We start from the raw sequence: 23,130 nt of genomic DNA on the forward strand, positions 1-23,130 counted from the left end.
CCCCCACCCCCCCCCCCCCCCACCCCCCCCCCCCCCCACCCCCCCCCCCCCCCACCCCCCCCCCCCCCCACCCCCCCCCCCCCCCACCCCCCCCCCCCCCCACCCCCCCCCCCCCCCACCCCCCCCCCCCCCCACCCCCCCCCCCCCCCACCCCCCCCCCCCCCCACCCCCCCCCCCCCCCACCCCCCCCCCCCCCCACCCCCCCCCCCCCCCACCCCCCCCCCCCCCCACCCCCCCCCCCCCCCACCCCCCCCCCCCCCCACCCCCCCCCCCCCCCACCCCCCCCCCCCCCCACCCCCCCCCCCCCCCACCCCCCCCCCCCCCCACCCCCCCCCCCCCCCACCCCCCCCCCCCCCCACCCCCCCCCCCCCCCACCCCCCCCCCCCCCCACCCCCCCCCCCCCCCACCCCCCCCCCCCCCCACCCCCCCCCCCCCCCACCCCCCCCCCCCCCCACCCCCCCCCCCCCCCACCCCCCCCCCCCCCCACCCAAGGGGCGGGGGCCAGATGCTCGTATATCTATAAGTAGTTTCACATCTTGTTGGGTGCATATTATCACTGTTTCGCTGCATTATTTTTGTTAAACACATATTTTCATCGATTTAATAATTCATGTGCTTCTTTAAGTTAGGTATCTGAATAACAGTAGCTTGCTGAAATTTCATGTAAAGAAGGCACATTTATAGAAAATATCCAAATAAAAGTTATATATTTTTAAGCCATATTAGAAAATGATTAAAAAGAATGAAGGAACTTTATTAAATTTTTTAAATGTGAAGCAAGCACTGACCACAAAAGCAAAATTATTCCAGAATCTCCACCAACAAAAAAGAAAAAATCTAGTTTTTTCTTTTAATAAGACATTATAAGACATTATAATGATGATTATCTTAAATATGGTTTTATTCTTTCACCTGAATCTACCAAAAAAGATCTGCGTCCAATGTGCGTAATTTGTCATGAAGTTAAATCTAATCATGCTATGAAATCATCAAAGCTTCTGCAGCATTTTCAGATAAAAACATCCTGAATTGAATTAGAAGGAAAACCTCTGGAATATTTTGAATGTAGGAAGCAAGAGTTTCAATTACAGAAGAAATCATTTAAACAAAATTTTATACAAAACAAATCCTTATTAAAAATCTTCATATCTAGTAGCACTCTGCATAGCTCAAACAAAAAAAAAAAATCTTTTATTACCACTGGAGAAGATTTGATAAAACTTGAATGAAGATTTAATAGATGTGCGATTGATTTAAAATTTCTGGATCAACAGCTGCTGACAAACTCAAAATCAATCCCCCTTTCCAATGATACGATAGGATGACAAATTGTAACATTATCTGAGAATGTTGAACATCAATTAATTAAAAAAATAAAAAAATCATCAATGTTTGCATTACAAATTGATGAATCAGGAGATGTTTCAAAAAAAAAAAACATTTTGCTTTGTTATGCTGGATACATAGATTATACTGCTGAGGACACAAAAGAACAGTTTTTATATTGTTTATATTGTTAATTAGCTTTGCATGCTACAAGTTCAGAAATTTTTAATACATTGAATGCATATATTTGTAACCATAATTTGAATTGGAAAAACTGCATTGGTATATGTATTGATGGAGCAGCTAATATGACGGGCAAACATTCAAGACTAACTAAACAAATGCAAGAAATAGCTTCATGATATATTTTAGTTTCACATTGCATTATACATCGGGAGCATTTAGCAGCCATAAATTTGTCACCCAATTTAAATAACGTTCTTTTGCAATCCATAAAAATTGTTAATCTCATAAGAACAGTGATCTTAATTCATGACTGTTCACAATACTTTGCCAAGAAGTAACTGCAGAACATAGGCACTTATTACTTCATGCTTAAGTAAGGTGGTTATCTGGGGTAGAGTACTAACTAGATTGTTTGAATTAAGGACAGAAGTAGAAGTATTCTTGATTGAAAGAAAGTCTCCACTCAGCATATTTTTCAGACACTGAGTGGACTACGAAATTAGCTTATTTAAGTGATATATTTTCATATGTCAATGACTTAAATTTAAATTTGCAGGGAAATATGACAAATATATTCCATTTATATAACAAAATTGATGGATTCAGAAACTGAGATTTTGGCAAACAAAAGTCAAAGAAAAAAATTATGATATTTTTGTGTCTTATTTTGATTTTACAAACACACCAGATTTAGATATGAATAAGCTGGATACAATGCTGGTAAGGTAGTTATCCCACAGTAGAGTACTAACCAGATTGTTCGAATTAAGGACAGACGTAGAAGTATTCTTGATTGAAAGAAAGTCTCCACTCTCAGCATATTTTTCATTTAACAAATATTTCCCAAAAGACAGATATTTGAGAAATGAATTTGTAGATTACCAATCCTTTCATAGAGCACAATAAAAATAATTTAACTAACAAAGAACAAGAATGTCTTTTGGAATAAGTTCAGATTTGTCATTAAGAGCAAATTTTGGAACCATGAATTTAAATCACTTTTGGACCAAAATTAGGAACGAATATCCAAGTCTTGCCGGGCCACAAAAAATTATCTGAGATTTAGCTGGTCCATGGTAGACAAAAGGTTGAGAAATGCTGGTATACAGTATTCAAGAGGAATGTTGTCAGGGGCACATATCAGGATTTCGGATAGCATTTATGTATACCTGCCAAGAGGTAAAGAAAAACTTCAGAAAGAACAAATGGGATGCAGGGAAAACAGGCATAGAGATCAGATTTTTACATTAATACAATATTTAAATTTTGTAATCTAGAAGAGACATAAGGTACTAAGAGAAAAGTTGTTCCAAATCATACACATACTGATTACTGAAACCCTTTATGCAGATGCACATAAATGTCACTTACACATGATGAACAATTATTCATCATCTATTTGTATGCAAAATACTTGGTCAAGACTATCACCTTGTGTTTTAGACAACGTAAGAATGCTGCCAGCCAGTAACTGTCAATAGTGTGATCACAACGGGATAAACAAAGTATCTTTCAGAGTTCAATAAAGGGCTTATCGAACTCTGGCTGGAGCCACAATTTTGAAAACAGAAGGGCTGACTAGTTTCTCAAAAGGTGAGATATCCTGTGTTTAATCAGCGGAAAAATAATCCACATTGCTTGTCTGAGAGGTGTAACTGATCCTAAGATAGTCTGAGGAGGCTTGTACAAACAAACAGAACCTCCTGTGTGCAGCAACTGACTGAAGCATTTAATGAAGGCAGTTCTTATCCCATATCTCACCAAACTATGAATAGAGAATTGAAGAGGATTGATACTGGCATTGACATACAGAAACCACCAATTTCTACAAAAAACTGGAAAGTTCATCTATAGTGGGGTCAGGAACGCTGTGACTGGAAGACTGGAAAAAAAGTAATGTGATCCAACGAGTTATGGTACACCTTTCTACATCAATGGCAGGCAGGGTTTGGCAGGATCCCCAAGAAGTAATGAACTCAGCTTGCCTAGTAAACACAACTCAAGGTTCTGGAGGTGGTATCAAGGTGTGGAACATATTTTGTTGGTATGGAACGAATCCCCTAATATTGCTGGAAGGTCAGCTGTCCTCCAAGGAATATCTGAACATTATTACCGATCAAGTCCATCCTGCAATGTTCACTTTTTATCCAGCAGGTGACCCTTGTTTCATGGACGAAAATGCTACTGCCCATTGCACAAGAATCGTTCAGCAGTGGTTCAAGCATGACAGCAACTTCCACCATCTTCCCTGGCCATAGAACAGATCCAGGAGAAGTCCTCTCCTGTAAAATATGAGCCTCTCCTATAAAAAACACATTTGGTATTAAAATCAGCAAATCAAAAAGCCAAAAACTATGAAAACACACAGCAACATCGAAAACATCGGTTGCATTCTCAATGGAGAATCTACAAAACAACTAAATTCTTTAGCTATTTAGCATAATGTTTTTGTAAAGATGTCGAATTAAGTAGCAAAAAACAGACAATATAATTAGAAAAACTGGTATGGTAAGGAGTCAACTGAATTTGAATGGAAGTTGCCAAATGTGTGGAATTCGCTACCAAGAAAGGGTTTATGTTGAACTATAAAGCTCATAATTATGACAGACTTAGGAGTCTTCTTGGAATAGTACCATAACTTGAGAAGCTACAAGGAAAGAATGCCATTAGTGCATGGGAAGTGGTCAGAGATTGTTTGTGTGAAGCAGTGTCACACTGCATACACAAGGTCAGGAGAATAAAATAAGTGGGGATGGATTAAGTGGAATAGTATATATATATATAAAACAAGAGCTGCAAAAAAAAAGGAAACAATTTAGAGAGAATATAAAGAAAAAGGTGATCAGCATACTCATGTGCACTACAAGTGCAAATAAGAAGAGTGATTAATATGGTAAGAAAGGCCAAATCAGATTATGAAAGAAAATTAGCTAAGCAGTAAAAAGTAAACCCCCAGAGATTTTTTTTTGTTATATAGCAAGTAAGAGGGAAAATTACTATAGAATGACTTTAAACAATGCTCACTAAAGGAAGGGGGGGGGGGGGACAGATGCAAAAGAAATAATTCAATTTCTGAGAGATAATTTTGCAAAGGTGTATCATCCAGGTGGAAATTTTTCAGTTGCTGATGTGACAGAGATGCATATCAAAATTGAGATAGATGAACAGGCATTGTTAGCATCCAGGAATGTGTTAGCAGGCTAATCTCAGGTGGTATGGTCACTTAAACAGAATGGGAGAGGAAAGATTAGCAAAACAAGTGTTCTCTGCCAGGTTGGCAGGAAAAAGACCCAGAGGAAGACCACAATATAGGATAGGAACTGTAGATAGGACTGATACAGTAAAAAGTGCTTTAGAAGACAGAAATATAAGATCTGACAATGTTGAAGCCTTGACAGGTAATAGATTGATTTGGAGGAAAACTGTAGATAGGACGTTAGTAATGATGCAAATTTTTCATGTAGTACTATCATATCCTGTACATCCCTTGAGGGTAAATGTCAGGAATTTGATGATGATGAACAGGAAGTGTTCAGCATACTGAAAAGTATCAATATTAACACAGTAGGACTGGATGGCATGCATGTCAGCCCATGTACTACGTGAATGTGCAAGCAAACTGGCATTGCCTCTGATGAAGTTGTTCAAATCAAATCTCAGCTCTGACAGGGTTCCAGGGAAGTGGAAAGAGGGTAAGATAATTCCATTGCATAAAAGTGGTTCTAAGACAGAGGTAGTAAACTGCAGACCAATTAGTAAATCAGAAGTGGTTATTAAAGTATTGGAAAAGCTGGTAAAAGGTAAAATACAACAGTAGGTGGGTGGGTGGATAGGGATGCGATTCTCTATAGTGGGCAGCATAGCTTTGTAAAGGGTAGGTGCTGACTTAGTAATTTATTCAGATTTTACAATAAACTGACAGTAGAACTGGATAAAGGAAATGGCTACATTTCCTTTATCCAGTTCTGATACTGCTGGACTTTGCAAAGGCATTTAACAGAATACTACATGGAAAATAATTATAAAAGTTGGAGCAATTGGGATTGGATATGAAGTTAGTAGCATGGATAAGGTGGGTAGCTGACAGATAGACAGACACCAGAGAATATACATGATGGAGTGGAATCTAGGAGAATGACGGTGACTAGTGGAGTACCTCAGGGTTCTGTGCTATAGTCACTGCACCCTAATTTGTATAACAATGACATAGGGAAAGATTTAAGGTGGGGGGAGATATTCAGTTGTTTGCTGATAATGCAAAACTGGAGAGAACAATAGCTGATAAAAGTGATGTAGATCCAGCAGGATGATTTAAATAAATTAGCATTGTGGACAAATGATAATTGTCACTTTAATGTTGCAAAATGTAAGGTTATGAACATCAGGTTGAAAAGGTTGTTTATGATGTATCATATTGATGGTACCGAATTGCAGGAAATTGATGAGACTAGAGACTTGGGGATAATGGTGGACAGAGAGTTGAAGTTCAGAAGTTCAGTAGGAAAAGTTGCAAAAAGTTTTGCAAAAGTTGGTAAAATAGTGCAAAGGATTACTTGAATGTTGAAAAACACGTTGTTGTGTCGGAAAAAGTGCTGATTCACTTTTGATGTGTCATCCTTTTTCCGGCCCAACATAAGGTAACCTCAGAAGGATGGATAAGGACATACTTATGCCTCCAGATGGAAAATGTGCCTATTAATGACCTAAAAAATGTATATATATATTCAGTTTTGTAAAATTTAAGTAATGTTAAAGAAGCCCATAAACTAAATAGCGAATGGTTGTAAATTAATTAAGATAGAAAATCATGTATAATTGCTAAAAAGATGTGTATAAGCTAATACAAGTTTTAGGCATGTCAAAGACAGTTTGTAGCTGCGGTATCCAATCGGCTGCCGCCGCATGCATGACGACACCACCGAGTGAGAGTACTGTTTTGTGGTATATAGGTTTCGGCAGGGATTTGAATCGCTCTCTTCTCTTCTGTTTTTCGTCAGTTCCTGGTTTCCTTAGGGGAGAGCTGAGTAGCTGTAGGAGGCTTGCCGCCATGCATAGCAAGAATTTCCCCTTGCTATACGTGCCACGTGGATCAAAGCTGCAGCTATAATGCATCCAGATTTCTAGAAGAAAGGGCCACTGGTGAATTAACGCCAGTGTACAAGTCGGTGAAAGAGTGCTCCTCTTCAAGTAGAACAAAAGAATAGCAGAGACACCATTAAAGAAAATACGGTGAGAAGATCCGAGAATCTAGATAAGAAGGTCCTAAATATCTACCAGATAAAGAAAGAACGGTAAGCTGAAACCCTTTTGTATTAAGTTAGGGTAATCGTGGAGGAAAGAGAACTGAACATTGAGAAAACAACCAATTTCAGTGTAGTGTTTAAAGAACTGTCTGCATTTGGACATCTCATCTACACCTAAGGAATGAGAGGCATCTTAGGCTTGGGCCGAAAAGGAAACCGAGGCTTCAGACTGTTTGTATTGAAAGAAGGAAACTAATGTTATAATGTTAAAACTTAATTTAAATGCTAGCTAAAATTTGGGGAGGGGGCAAAGATTGAAATATAAGAAGGAATATTATCTCATGAAATTTATGACAGAATTGTAGAGTAAGCCTGTATATATATATATGTATTTTATATGTGTGATAGAAATAGGTAATTTAGTATAAGTTAACAGAGTCTGAGAATAGGTATATATAGAAGTGTAAGATTTTGTCAGTATAAGAAAATAGTGTAGAACTTTTTTGGATGTGTTAATTTAAGAAAAGGGAGGGAACTCAGACTCTTTTAGAATTGAAGGTTTAACTAAAATGTATTTCCATGTTTGTGTCAAAATAAATGTATTTCTTATGTGTAAACCAAATGAGTTTGTCATGTTTCTGTGAATTGAATTACTGCTTGAAAAACCACGAACCATGTATTATTTTATTATTATTATTATTATTATTATTACGGGTATCTCCATGGAGTCAGTAGACTCATCGCGGGAGACCCAAACTAGCAAAACAATATCTGTCATATCTCTTCTTGAATTCATTTACAGACGAAGAGCTCACAACTAAGTCAGGCAATGAATTCCACTCATTCACCACCCTCCAGGCAAAAAACCTTGTTCTGACACCTTTGTTAACCACACTCTTCTTTAATTTCCAGAGATGACCTCTTGTTCTTCCATCACTTTCACACAGCTGAAACATTTCCCCTGCATCAATCCTATAAAAACCTTTTAGTAATTTGAATGTTTCTATCATATCCCCTCTTCTTCGCCTATCAACCAATCTCTGCAATCCACAAGCTCTCAATCTATCAATGTAGGGAGCATTTTTTATATCACTCACCAACTTGGTCACTCTTCTCTGAACCCTCTCCACAGCCTCCTCATCTCCAAGGAATCCAGGTGACCAGACCTGAGCACAGTAATCCAACTGTGGAAGTATCAATGCTTTATAAAGGGGAATAATAACCTCTTTATCTCTGGATGTCAGTGTGTTCCTCAACAACCAAGTAATCCTATGTGCAATCTTGGACACCTTAGCAATGTGTCCTCTGAACTTCATCTCCCTATCAACCAATACCCCTAAGTCCCTAGCCTCATCAATCTCTTGGAGTACCTTTCCATCGATGTAGTATACAGCTGGTAATCTTTTAATCCCAAAATGCATGACTTTACACTTTTCCACATTGAACTGACATCCATTTTCTTTTGCCCATTTTACCAGCTTATTTAAATCCTCCTGCAAACTTTCAACATCAGCTTGATTTTTTATTGCACTACACAACTTTGCATCATCAGCAAACAACTGAATATCTCCCTTTAAGCCGTTTCCTATATCATTTATATACAAATTAAACAACATTGGCCCAAGCACAGAGCCCTGAGGCACACCACTGGTCACCTGCCTCATTCTGGACTCGGCTCCTTCATACACCACCTTATGGTATCTCTCCCTGAGCCATTCTCCTATCCATATCACCAATTTAATATCCATTCCCATCTGCTCCAATTTGCGTAACAGTGTTCTATGGGGTATCCTGTCAAAAGCCTTAGCAAAATCCAGAAGTACCACTGTGTAGCCAGTTCCTTTGTCCAACTCAGATGTTATTCTATTATGAATAGTTAATAGATTGCTAAGGCAGGATCTACCTTTAACAAAACCATGTTGGCCTCTATAGAGTATCATATCCTGATCCACCCATTCTTGAATTTTGTCTTTAACCAACTTTTCCAATACTTTTACCACTACTCCTGAGATGGTGATTGGTCTGTAATTCAATACCGCAGTTTTAGAGCCACCCTTATGCAAAGGAACCACTTTGCCTAACTTCCACTCCCTAGGGACCATACCAGAGTTCAAACTTAAGTTAAATATCCAGGTGAGAGGGGTTGACAATTCATTTGCACATTCACGCAACACCCGAGCTGATATTCCATCTAAGCCTACCGCAGTGTTTGCATTTAAGTTTTGCAATATATTTAATACCTCTGATTCTTTAGCTTCAATTCTCACATTAGGTATTGCTGTAGGTATAGAGATATCCTCACTTGGGTGATAGACTTTTGAAAAGTGATCACTCAGTAACTCGACTATTACATCTGATTTTGTCACCTCAATACCATCAGCACCCACTAAGGTTATCCTTCCGAAGTCATTCTTCCTCTTACTTGCCACATAGCGGAAGAACTCTTTGGGATTACCCTTGATCTCTTTGGCTAAGGTCCTCTCATAATCTGATTTAGCTTTTCTTACTATGCTGGTAACCTTCCTAGCTTGAGCCTTGTACTGCTCATGGGTGTCCTGATCGCCTTTCTCCTTGTAAATTCTCCATAACATTTTCTTTTTTTGCAGTTCAAGCTTGATACTACTGCTCATCCATCTAATGCCTGCCTTGTTTGACCTCCTAACCATGGGGACACAATCTGATATTGCTTTCCTCAGATACCCGCTGATTTTATCCCAAGCACTGCTAACATCTTTCCCTTGCAATATGTTCTGCCATGGGATGGCTGCAAGCTCACTCCGAAGCTTGTTATAATTGCCTAACCTGTAGTTCTGTACATACCCCTTCTTAATAGAAAAATCCACAGATTTTGCAACCTCCCAAGTCAATACCACATGATCGCTTTCACCAACTGGAGGTAACGAGGACACCTTACTTATGCATATAACCTCTGAACCAATAACCAGGTCCAACACTCTCACACCACGTGTCCCTTCAGTTACGTGCTGTTTCAAGTAATTATCTCGTAGAAGATGTATGAATTCCATTTCCTTTTTGCTACGTGATATTTCCTCCTTCCAATTGATATCACCGTAATTAAAATCCCCCATAATAATCACCAAGCCTTCACTCATTGCACTAAGTTGCTGATGCATGAATTCAATATCTCCCCCCGTACTCCCTGGCCTATAGCAGCATCCAACTGTATATTTGGTTGCGTTGGTCGCTATTTCGCACCAGACTGCCTCAAATGAACTCTTATTCACATGTCTATCATCATGATATACTACTTTCTTTGGCTGCAACACATCAGCTATCATCAACAGTACTCCTCCCCCTGTTCTATCTTCTCTATCCTCCCTGAAAATAGTGTACCCATCACATTCAATTCCAGTGACCACATCTTCTGCTGACAGCCAAGTTTCACTAATGCCTACAACTTTTGGTGAGATTTCACTGACTAATGCCAAAAATTCTTCTCTCTTATTTCGAATGCTTCTAGCATTGGTATACAAAAATTGCAGATTCCCTCTAGATCTTGTACCGGCTTTAGAACTGATATATAAGTCATTAACTACCGTAGTCCTATGCCGATTTTTATCCCCTCTCTTCTGCAATTTATTCAGCCTATAAGGATCAATAAATACACAATCAGTGCTAAAGTTTCTCTCTCTTACACTCAACCTTTTCAATATTAGTTTCCCTGCCCAATAACTTCAACCTGTTCAGAAAACAATAACTTCTTCAATCGCTTATGTCCTTCCATGTTAAGATGCAGTCCATCTCTAGCATACAACTGCCTTTTTCCTTCAAACACACTCCAAACATCAACAAACTCCAGACCTCTTTTTCTGCACATTCTTGCAATCATATCATTCATTATCATTGCTCGTCTACTTAACTCGTAATTGTCAAAACGAGGCAGCACACACACTATTCTCCCATTGACACTTTTCCTCTTCACAATATCTAATAATGTTCTTAAATCTTTTCCTACCCGATTTATACTACCTCTCAGGTCATTCGTACCCACCATAACTATCATCTTGTCTGCTTCATGCCCTCTCTTTATTGCTAAAGCCACTCTTTCTATTGTCCCATCAGCCAAGCACTCCTCATGCATACCACTCTCCATACCCTTAATCATAGAATCACCATATATTTTACTACTCTTAACTTCATTCAAGTCCACACTCATGGACTCATTCTCTACACTATTCAGCATGACTCTCCCAGCTTCATTACTCAACTCTCTATTACTTACCCCCCCCACTCTCACTACATCTCATTTCTTCTAGGCCACTTGTGGTTTTATTATATTGACTCACAATCACTCCCATACTATTTATTACTGAATCATTCACCAAAGACTCACCCATATGTAATCCTGTTCTAGTTACTTCAGCTAAAGTAATCTCTATAGTCCTAATTTCTCTGTTTAACACATTAAACTCCGCTTTAACTTCCAGTATCTCCTTACCGATCACTTCCACTTCCTCATGAAGAAGATGAAGGTCATTTTTCATTTTCATAAACTCCCGCCGAAGTTCTTCCGCTACGGTCCCGATGTCAGCTTCCCTTCCTAAACGCTCCAGCCTATCCCGACACTTCTCACATACGTCGACATTTTCGTTCTTTTCATTTTGCCAGACCGACCACAGATCCTTCACATTTTTCGGTGCATACATATAGCAGTTTCCGCAACGCATCCATTGCGAAAAATCCAACGCTGAGCCGGCCTTTCTTGTAGTAGTAGAAGTCCTGCGCGCCGCTGACGTACGTTTCTTGTTGGACGCCATCTTTACACGTTGATATAGTGAAACAAACGGCAGTGAAAACACAATATATACAACACAGTTCTAAACAATAATACCACTGAAGGACACTTGTTTCTAACCGATACACAATTGCAGCACAATTTGTGACAAAAAGCCACACTATATTTAACTTTAAAAACACGTTTTTTTTCAGGGGAAATCCATTAGTTACTAAAGAAATGGGACCACAACTGCAAACTTCTTGATCCCTGCATTCTTTTTTTTTAGTATTCTAGGATAGTATATCAGAATTCTGTTGCCGGCTTGCTCAGTCATAAAATAATATAAATTTGTCGGCAAACGAAATAACTGATAATAAGTAGCATAAAATAACAACTGATAAAGATAAGTAGTTAAATAACTAATACACTAAGAGAAAGCCAAGATATAACAACATTAATAAGTAGATACAGAAGTTATTATCTCTTTTTATAAGGTCATGATTTGGCCACATCTTGACTACTGTGCACAGATTTGGTCACCTGGGTTTCTTGGGGACAAGGAGATGGTAGAAAAGATTCAGGAATGAGTGACTAGCTGTTGAGAGGTCTGTGGAATGCTCCCTATGAGGATAGGATGAAGGTGTGTGGGTTGATATGCAGAAAAGAGGGAACATGATCGAAACTTTTAAGATATTAAAGGGGTTTTATAAAACTAATGCAAAAGAAATTTTTAAATATATGACAGTAGTCAGAGAACCAGGAGTCATCCGTGGAAGTTTTGTTAAGAGTGTGGTTAGTATAGGTGTGCAGAATAAATTTTTTGTGTAGAGAGTGGTGAATAGGTGTAATCAATTGCCAGAATTAGTTTTGAGTTCCTCGACAGTGAATTGTTTTAAGGAGAAGGTATAAGGGGTTTTGTGTGTATAATAGTTGGTTTAGGTCTCCCACGATGAATCTCTGGACACATGGCGATACCGTATAACAATAATGATTTTCCAGAAAAATTCAACTCCAACGAATTCTTCTGTTTATTTCTGGTATTTGTTACATTGTAAACAAAACCTAGCTCATTTTTGCATCTCAAAAACATACCAGTCCAATCTGTGCTGTGTGTCAATCTCTTCTGCTCTGACTTTTCTATACCAGAACTTGGCCCTCCTCTTTATCACAGCTATCCATCCAGTTTTACTTAGATTCAATTGATTCCATTCATCTAATGTTATCCACTCTTCACAATGACTGCTCTTTCTCTCTCACATTCAATAGTGCTTCCAGGTACTATGCTCCCTAAACAATATCTCCCGTTTTTCATCACATCCACTATTTCCCTGTCCATCTTGTACAGCAGACCCCCTAGGGACTAGAGAGATAGTTTGTTATAGCATAAGATTCACAATAGTGAATTTAAGAAGAAAGACTGATCCTCAACTCCATTCCCATAAAACAAAGGGCAGGACCACTCAATAATAGACCACTGGAAATAGAACAAAGAAATCTGAAAAATAAATAATGACATGTAAAAGTACAAATGCAAATAAAAGGGGAAACACATACCAAAGCAGTGAAGCATACATATCAAAGTATAAAAATGAAAATGAGGAATTAATGTTTAAATTTTGAAATGTTACATTAGATTAAATTAAAGTCACTTACCTAAAATCTTCATTATAATTCAAATATGAGATTTTATTTCTGGGAAAATTCCTATGTTACTCCTCTAAGAAAATGTCAGAATGTGAGAATATCAGAAACGATAGCCATAAAATGTGACGAAAACTCAATAAACGTCCACCAGCCCTACATAATTTCCAAGTGTTGGAAGCTCTATAACATAAAAATTAGGTCATGACTCAACCAATAGGAAATAACACAGTTACACTAAAGACAGAAACACCAAGCCAACATGACAGAACCTCCACGAGCTCCGAAGATGACGCAATGTCGAGTAACGGGGCTCACACCCCGTTACTCCAGCCCCCTGAACCTATCCCATCATATCTTTTCCCTTCTCCAAAAAATTGTTTCTATTTTCATCCCCCAAAGTATTCTTTGCCCACCCTTAATAATAATATATATAAAAAAAACAGGTTTTTCAAAAAGATTCACATACCCCGTGCCTCACCAATAGCTCTCCCACATTGCTCTACCCCCACCTTTTCCAAAAATCCTCCTTCCTCTCAATCATACTCCCATCAAACAGCAGATGAATGTTGTCACCACATGCCTGGATGCCGCTGAATAAGAAGACAGCCAGCAACATCCTAAAGGTATGTCCAAATTTTTCCTCTTATATTCTTCATATATTTATCTATGTAAAACATCAGTAATGCCCTAGAACTGAATAAAAGGCCAATGACATTATAAAAATGGGCACTAATAAACAAAAATAGGCTAAATCGCCATAAAATTAATAATTTAGATATGAGCAATCTGTACATACATTAAAAACAAAAATTAACCGGAAAACTTCAGTCAGTCAGTCTAGAAATTACAAAAAGGGAGAAGACAAAAGTGATGAACATTAGTCCATATTAGTCAAATTAAGGGATAGAGAAAAATAATTGGCACAGCTGGTGTGAACAAGTCACACCAATTGTGCCAATCACTATTAATGTTATTGGGTCTATACTCAATAACGGACCACTGGCACAAAATGAGGGAAATAGAACAAAACTCTCAGAACTGTATTATAGCACAATATTTCTTGAAGTTTAAAAGTTACGAAGTATTTGGGAGTAACAGTTCATTTTATTATTGTTATTGTATGGGCACCTCCATGGAGTCTGAAGACTCGTTGCAGGAGACCCAAACTATCCACACATTCTATCATGAATCTTCTCCATCCCCAAGAAACCCAGAAGACTAGACCTGAGCACAGTAATCCAGATGTAGGCATATCAAGGACTTATAAAGAGGAATAACAACTTCCTTATCTCTACCTTGTTAGTGTGTTCTTCAATAGCCAAGTAATCTTATGGGCTACCTTAAGAATGTGTCTTCTAATCTTTAACTCTCTATCTACCACCACTCCTAAATCTCTAGCTTCATCTATTTCCTGGAGTACAGTGCCATCAATGTGATACACAGCGTATAATCTATTTTATCCTAAAATACATAATTTTACATTTCTTCACATTAAACTGATATCCGTTATCTTTTGCCCACACTGACATCCTATTTAAATCATCCACATTGCCTTAACTATTACTCTATCTAACTTTGCATCATCAGCAAACAACTGAATATTTCCTTTCAGGTTATTTCCTATATCATTTACATACAAATTAAACACTAGTGGTCCCAGCACTGAACCTTGCAACACCTGTTTTTGCCTTGATTCTGCCCCTCTATATACCACTTTTTGATATCTGTCCAACAGCCACCTTCTTATCAACATAATCAGTATCATATTCATCCCCATTTGCTGTAATTTGCATAACAGAGTTTCATGTGGTATTCTATCAAATGCCTTTGCACTTATGTTTGAAAGATTGTTTTTAATCTTTTTTTTTTTTTTTTTACTTAAACAAGGTTATCAAACTTTTTGACTTTGTTATCCACTCTGCTTATTTTAGTGTCCAAGATAAATTATATCAAGAAATTTGAAGTACAGCCATAGGTAGTCCTCACCCTCCTGCACTTGCCAATTACTACATGGAGCATTTCAAAGATTAATGACATTTCTCCTAAGGCCTACAGTATGGTACCAATATGTTGATATTTTTACAATATGGATTGGCTCTCCATCAGATTTGAAACTATTTGTCTCTAAAATAGATGATTCATCCTAGAATGCGATGCAATGCAATTAATTCAGTGATCCATTGCATTCATTAGAATGCAATGGATCACTGAATAAAAACCAAGATTGATGCTAAGTAGCATATAGGAATCTCTCATTAAATCTTTTAACATTAAAGATTTCAACTTTGTCAACCATCACCTCCTGTTTGTATTGTAATGGTTTTCAGAATTTAATCAACTTCATGATCTTTGTATTTATATTTGTTTTGATGTGCCTAACCCTGAAGAAACCACATGTTCTATTTTAGGTGGTGAAATTGGTCAGTGTATTTTATTTAACCTCCCTACTGGCCAATGTGGATGAAATAGTGACACCAAATTGCACTTCTTATCCATGTTATTCAATGGGTTTTAGAGTTTCGTATCCAGATTTAGCTCGCTGTCTGTAGACATCGTGGCCGGTTGGGGGTGGGGTGGGGGATTAATGTAACAACTAATAAATTCTGTGTTTTATGAATTATTTTAGTTGTCAAACTTTCTCTATTTAAATTTAAGTTTGTTATAGCAAATGTTTGCTATAGTGATAGCAGACTATATAATGAGCATGTTATGAGCAATTGCACTTTGTTAGCGTTATATAAAATCTTATGTCTCCTAATATTATTACTCATAAATTCTTGCAAACAAGAGCCAACTGCAAGAATTTATGACCAACTAAAATCAGCACCAACATATGAGAAATATAAATGTTCTTAATAGTTCATTAAGAGAATCTGCTATGGAATGTTGTCAAATTTTTAAATGGTCACTTATTTAATACCTTTACTTTTATAATCCTATATATTTACTAATATTTCAAATTACCTATTTTCAATCATTTCTTTTAATGCATTGGCAGGTCTTTGAATAACTTCTCCAGCAGCAATTCTATTGACCACTGTTTCATCCAATCTTTTAATTTTACCTGGGGATGTCATTATATATATCTGAAGATAATCTATTAATAAAATGCAAAATTCTGCATTAATGCATAAGAAAAGTAATGCATCTACTTATGTAAAAAAAGGATGTAGAATAAGTATGTTGCATTTTAATAAATAATACATACTACATATGCAAAGAGCATACACAGGTAACCCTTGTATAACACGGATGTCAGGTTTCACAGAAATGTCACGTTATATAAATCACGTTATGCGAGACTCAGATCACATAAAAAAAGTAAGGTTAGGTTCCGAAATCTTTTTTTTTTTTTTTAATTTTATAAAGAACAATGACATATCCAACAAAAATATTTTTTTTATTTAATTCAGGTAATTCATGTAAGTTAAGAAAACATAAATTATGAAACAAATACATAGTATAAAATTATAAAAATTACAAATTGTACGTAACTTCATTACACATAATGCATAAATATTTCAGGCAAAATAAAATAAAGTGCATTTAACCTTTCATAGCACGAGGATTTGAAGATCGGTTAATAAACATTGGTTTGTCATGTAATCACCTGATGCATTACTACAAAACAATTGTAGTAATGCATAAAACAATTGTAGTAATGCATCCGGAAACTTTGAATCCAGAAGCTGATCTTTCATTTTTCGAAATATAAGTGCATTTTTGATTTTTTTCCCAATATGATCCAGATTCATCCGCATTGAACACCTGATCTGCACTATAAATGTTTATAAACTTTGAGAGCTTTTTGTTTAATAAGATTTCCATCCAAAGGAATTTTCTTTTGAGTGCAATCGTCTATCCAAATCATTCGAGATTTCCCCATTTTTTCCTATTAGAATATCATGTGCACAAGCAACATGCTTATCATTGACCCAGCAATAAACACTTTCTAGGATTTTATGTTCATTTTGTTTGATTATTAACTTGCAACAACTCTTGGTTTTTCTCCATTCATCAACCAATCCACGATTTTAATTATTTTCTTTGAGAGAAATTAATTTTTTTTTTCAATGTTTATTTTTCCCCTTTCGTTGCAGTTTGTGGCCATTACTATAAAAATAAATTTTTTACATCAAAAGTGCATTACATATTGTAAGTAATTCACCAGAAAATAAAGTTCTCAGCTTGAGATTAACACACTTATGATTTTTAATGCATTTTCCTGGCAGAAAACAGCAATTTTCAACAATAAACACTTTATACGGTAAACAATTGACATACGCGTGCATGCTAAATGGTATTTCCCCTAATATAAATTCGCTACTTATAGCTACATGTGTGATACGGGCAGACGCAAATTTAATGAAGATAAAATTTGATTTTCAAGTCGCCCAGTGAAAAACATATGAAAAGATAAAGGGTTACTACAATTTGTAGACTGTTTTTTTATCGAAACTGTGTTGTATAAGTATCGCGTTGAAAGGGTTACTACAATTTGTAGACAGCATTATATCGAAACCGCGTTATATAAGTACCACGTTATATGAGGATTAGCTGTATGTATGTATGTATGTACATATACAGGGTGTTCGGGATAAATTTGACATATTTATAATTAATTATATTTTTCCGTAAGTTACATATATTAACACACACTTCTCTTCATTTAAAAGTTTGGACCCTTCTTCATTCATATACAAGATGTCAGAAAGGATGGATAGCTGGAACCCACCTGAATCATGGAAGAGAATAACTTGTATCATGATGATTCGTGCCCGCCATCAAAATAAGGATATTACGACTGCTGCCCAATGCTCCCTGAATACAGTAAAAACAATCAGGCATGAACTAGAGACTTGCAATGGTGACTACGAGGATGTAGCAAGAAGAAAGATCCCTAGCAGACGATCTGATTGCGTTCGTACAGCAGAATTCCTCGCAAATCTGCAGGAACAGGTGTTGAAGAACCCTGGCATTGGAATTCGGGCTTTGTTCGTGGAGTTGCTAACTGTAGTCAAGCCCTGGATAACAAGGGTAGCCAATGGTAGGCCGTATGTATGGCAGCAGGATTCGGCCCCTTGCCACACCTCTGGGAAAAGTCAAAAATGGTTGTCTGAAAATTTCTACGACTTCACCAGTCCAAATGTTTGGCCTCCAAACTCCCCAGACCTTAACCCCATGGATTATTTTGTATGGGGCGCAGTTGAAAAAGACACCAATCGCACTTCCAGTAATACAAAAGCCCAGTTAATGGATATAATTAAAACAGTTTTTGCGGCCCTTCCCAGGGAGACTGTAGCATCAGCTTGTTCGCGGTTCCGAAGCAGAATTGAAGCTGTGATCGATGCTAATGGTGGTTATTTTGAGTAAATCTTGTTGATAGTATTGTAATTAACTCTGCCTGTAATGTTTTTTTGTCAATTCATTAAATTTAATAGATACAAAGAAGATTTTCTTTTTCCTTACAAAACTGTCAAATTTATCCCGAACACCCTGTATATATATATATATATATGTGCGACATAACAGATTTATCAGCTGAGAGACATTTTTTAAAAAGATTAAAGGACTGAAAGCCAACAGATCCAAGTAAAAATAGTTGATCCTTTTTTGGAGATCCAAACAGCAGAGTATGTGATAGTTACTAATCATATAGAAATATTTTGGGAAAATTTGGAGAAAAGAGTAAAGCTAATAAAGCTAATAATAATGGTAAGTACCTGTTGGATTTCTGTTTTGGATATATGGACTAAACCATTACTAAAGCCATGTTCCACCATAAAAATATGCATCATATGGGGAGAAGACACAAGAAATAAGTAAAGGTTCGTTGACAGCCGAGAAATAAAAGTAAAAATATACTTTTTAATTAAGTAGATTGCATGACTAGTTTCGTCTTCATAAAAGGCATCTTCGGGTGCATAACAAAAGGGAACCAACCAAAAATTTCGAAAGAACAAAATATCTATAGATTAAAGCATTAGTGTAATCCACTGGCTTAGTGGATTACAATTCCCTGCATGTTACTTTATCATTTGATTCCGTTACAGTAATATTTCCTCAATTTTTAAAATTTTTCAATAGCCTCCCATCCAGAACATTTACCACTTTCGTAGAAAGTTTTTTCACTTGGTTACAAAGAAAATCATACTAACCAAGAAATTATATTCTTGTTTATTCCTTTATACAAGTATAAACAAACAAAGTTTGCACGTGAAGTATCTTGGTAGAGAAGTTGACTTCATATCAATTGCTGTAGCATACCATAATGCAAAGCACACTTCATTTTGAATGTGTGTATTACTATGCATTATGGGAAGGACCACTATCCAAACCAGATTTGACCAGGTCTCTTCAGTGAGGGCCACAACCAGAAAGATACTAAGGTTGAATTAATGCAGAAATTATGTATTAACAATTTATAAATAGCAAAAGGTGTATCACCTTATTATTAAAATACTCTGGATCAGAGCATTTTCAGATAATAATATAATTACCGGGGAAGTATAATTTACTTTGTAACCAAGTGAAAAAAACATTTCACTATCACACACAAAATTTGTTTGCTTACCCTTAGGTCATGGATTAAACAAGAATATAATTCCTTGGCAAGTAGTTAATCTCAGGTGGTATGGTCACTTAAACAGAATGGGCAAGGAAAGATTAGCAAAACAAGTGTTCTCTGCCAGGTTGGCAGGAAGACGATCCAGAGGAAGACCAAGATATAGGTGGACTGATACAGTACAACATGCCTTAGACGATAGAAATATCCAGTGCTGTCCAATGCAATTTTGCAAACTCGATTATACTATTAATTTTTATGGCTATTTTTGCCTATTTTCGTTTAGGAGTACCCCTTTTATAATGTCACTGGCTTTTTACTTAATTTTTTTAGGGTATTACTAATGTTTTAAAAACAGATACATGAATATATGGGAAGAATAATTTTGGACATACCTTTGTAGGATGTTCCTGGTTGTCTTTTTATTCAGTGGCATCCAGTGTATGGCAATATACAGGGTGCCCATAAAATAACTTTGCCTCTTTGGAGGCATCTGTAGCTAAAACCAATAAACAGAATGAGACCAAATTTTATATTCAGACTTTTGAATGCATGGGAAGATGATTTCCACGAAAAAAAGATTAAGTACCAAAGTCACCGATAAGGGAAATTTTGGCACTGGTGGAGCCGAAAACAAGTGGGTTAATTACATTAAAGGCAGACAAAATGGAATAATAACATTTCGACGGTGTAAGTGACAGCCACATCACTCATTCCAGCTGGATATGTGGCATGTTACAATGATAATAATAATAATAATAATAATTAAGCTAAAACAACAACTCCTCTATCTGCGTCAATCCCTGGACATCACTCCATGTGACGTTTGGCTGTGGGAGTATTTGAAATCCATTATGTATGTTGGTGGCGTTCCCAACTTGCATGTCTTGAAAGAGAACATAAAACGGGCTATTATGAATATCCAATCTGACTCCTTATGCTCAGCTGTAGAGCATGTCACACAACGGATGCAATTTGTTGTGCACAAGAAAGGCCAGCACATTGAAAATATCGTATATGTGGTCCAGGGGACCCTGACTCTGACAAATAAAACATTATTTCCTGTGAATTCAATCACTACATTAATTTCTGTGTCTCTTGCAAGTTGTTTTAGTTCAATTATTATTATTCTTATTATCATTATAACGCGCTGCATATCCAGCTGGAATGAGTGACGCGGCTGTTGCTTACACTGTTGAAATGTTATTGTTCCATTTTATCTGCCTTTAATGTAATTATCCACCTTTTTGGCTCTGCCAGCACCAAAATTTCCCCTATCAGCGACTTCTGGTACTAAATCTTTTTTTCGCAGAAATCATCTCCCCATGCCTTCAAAAATCTCGATATAAAATTTCGTCTCATTCCGTTTATTGGTTTTAGTTACAGATGCCTCCAAAGAGAGAAAGTTATTTTATGCCCACCCTGTACATTTGTAGTACTACTACTAATGCATGACTAAACAGAAGGGGGGGGGGGAATATAGGATTCGGGATAACTGCAGGTGAGGCAAGAGGTATGTGAATTTTAAAAACCTGGGTTTTAAGGGTAGGCTGGGAATTGTTACATCCTGAATGAAGAACCTTTAAAAGGAAAAAATTCATTCAGGATTTAACAAGTCAGAAAAATCAGCTGAGAGAAAAAACTTGTACTCAAGCAGAAGAAATAAAGTACTAACTGTTCATAGAATTAGAATTACCTCCTATTAGTAGAATTGTAATACTATGTAAAAGAACTTTGTGTGCAAATTAATGATTCTATGTAAAAGAAAATATTGGCTTAAATTTGTGTCCTATTAAGCTATCTAAAATAGCGTAAATCGCCAGACAGTAAGTGTGTAACAGTGCAAAGGTCGCGTCTGAAACGCACGTATCGTTTGTAACACCGGAGGCTACAGCTTACGTCAAAAATGACGTAAGCACGCTTTCCTCGAAGACAGCACCTAACAGCAATAGGGAGAGTAAGGATCATCTTAAGGGCATTAAAACTAAGGGTCGTGCGAAAAAAAGGATACAGAAAAGAGAGGGCGCTAGAACATAGAATATAAGGCAATGCGCACCATATTGCAAGGCTTTTTGTTCCGGGTTTCATCTTGAGGATTCTTGACCGGTGGTCAGAGAAAGGAAGAGCCAGGATTCTATGATGTCGGACAGCGGGCCGTTTTCTTGATTATGCTGAATAAGATTCCACGCGGAGCCATACGCGAATCATCAGCCTATGCAGAAATCATGCCAGCCGCTGGATGTCCCATCGGAAAGGAGCGGAGATAGCCCTCAGGTGCGGAAGAAAATAGTTCGAGTCCGGCAGCAGTAGAAAGGACGACATAGCCAAAAGAAAGGCGCTGAGATAGTCGATCGAAGGATGACCAGAACAACACGTGGTAGTCAATAGACCTTCGGAAAGAACTGGGTAATGTAGAGATCTTTGTTATATGTTACGGAAGTGATAGAAGATTGAAATTTATGTTTGATTAAGTAATGTGGACAATCCTTTAGAGAAATTGGATAAGATTTCGTATTTGAGACAGCAAATTCTGTTGGACAAGGAATTGTCAGGAACAAATCTAATTGTATGTGACTGAAGTAATAAGTGTATTTTGTTTAGTAGATAATCTTAACTGAGAAAGCAATAAGTTGTATAGTATGTACTCTATGAATAGCATGCATGAGAGAATCTTAATTTAGTGTAATATTGTCATTGCTTTCTATTGTTCTGTGTGATTAATAATTTGATCTGTCTAGGTGAACTTGATTAATTTAGAATTGTTTAATTATCTTAGCATGAGATTTAACTTAGCAAGCAATTTAGCAGTTTTAGTAATTTGATTCAATTTAGTTATAATTGTCATTTAGTTCCAATAAACATGTTTTATTGCATATGCCTGAGTCATGCCTGAATTCGAGATATCAAATTACCACTTATAAAATTAGAACCATAGTCACGACTGCAAAGTACCGATATCTATTTAAGTGTGTGTTAGAATGTATGCCAATGAATCTAGGAATATTTCCCTGAACTTGAATAAATTCCTGTTATAGAATACTGGCTGGCACAGTATAAATACAAATTTGCTAGTATCTGAAAAGGAGATATCCCTAGGTAGAATCTAGTTAGGCTACACACAAGAAAGGATAACAGAGGTTAATTAAGTATATAAAAATAAGAAATTAGAGAGAAACAACAATATAACAACGACATAACAGAATTCTTTGGGAAGGTGAAAAACAGAAAATTTTTTGGGGAAAGGAGGATAGAATATGATAGAACAAGATTAGGAGTGGGAGTAATGAGAGTAAAGACAGCACACTGTTTTGACAGTGTGCTGTCTTTGGAGCTCATGGAAAAAGTGGAGTCTATGTCATGTTGGCTTGGTGTTTTTGTCTTGAGTGACATTATAAAAAGGGGTACTCCTAAACAAAAATAGCCACAAA

At 37.1% G+C, this 23,130-nt stretch overlaps 1 protein-coding gene across 2 annotated transcripts in view; it reads right to left on the reverse strand.

Moving 5' to 3' along the window:
* Mlh1 (DNA mismatch repair ATPase Mlh1) overlaps positions 1 to 23,130 on the reverse strand; it is a 426,615-nt gene that overhangs the window by 381,717 nt on the left and 21,768 nt on the right. For both annotated transcript variants that reach the window (XM_090408883.1, XM_090408882.1), the window contains exon 2: positions 16,102 to 16,234. In XM_090408883.1, the coding sequence (XP_090265009.1) occupies positions 16,102 to 16,214 (113 nt within the window). In that variant the 5' untranslated portion in view covers positions 16,215 to 16,234. The remainder of the gene's footprint in view (positions 1 to 16,101; positions 16,235 to 23,130) is intronic.

The sequence above is a fragment of the Typopeltis vanoorti genome, chromosome 19 (assembly GCF_054136105.1).
Source record: "Typopeltis vanoorti isolate ZY-2024b chromosome 19, IOZ_Tvanoo_1.0, whole genome shotgun sequence".
Taxonomy (NCBI): domain Eukaryota; kingdom Metazoa; phylum Arthropoda; class Arachnida; order Uropygi; family Thelyphonidae; genus Typopeltis; species Typopeltis vanoorti.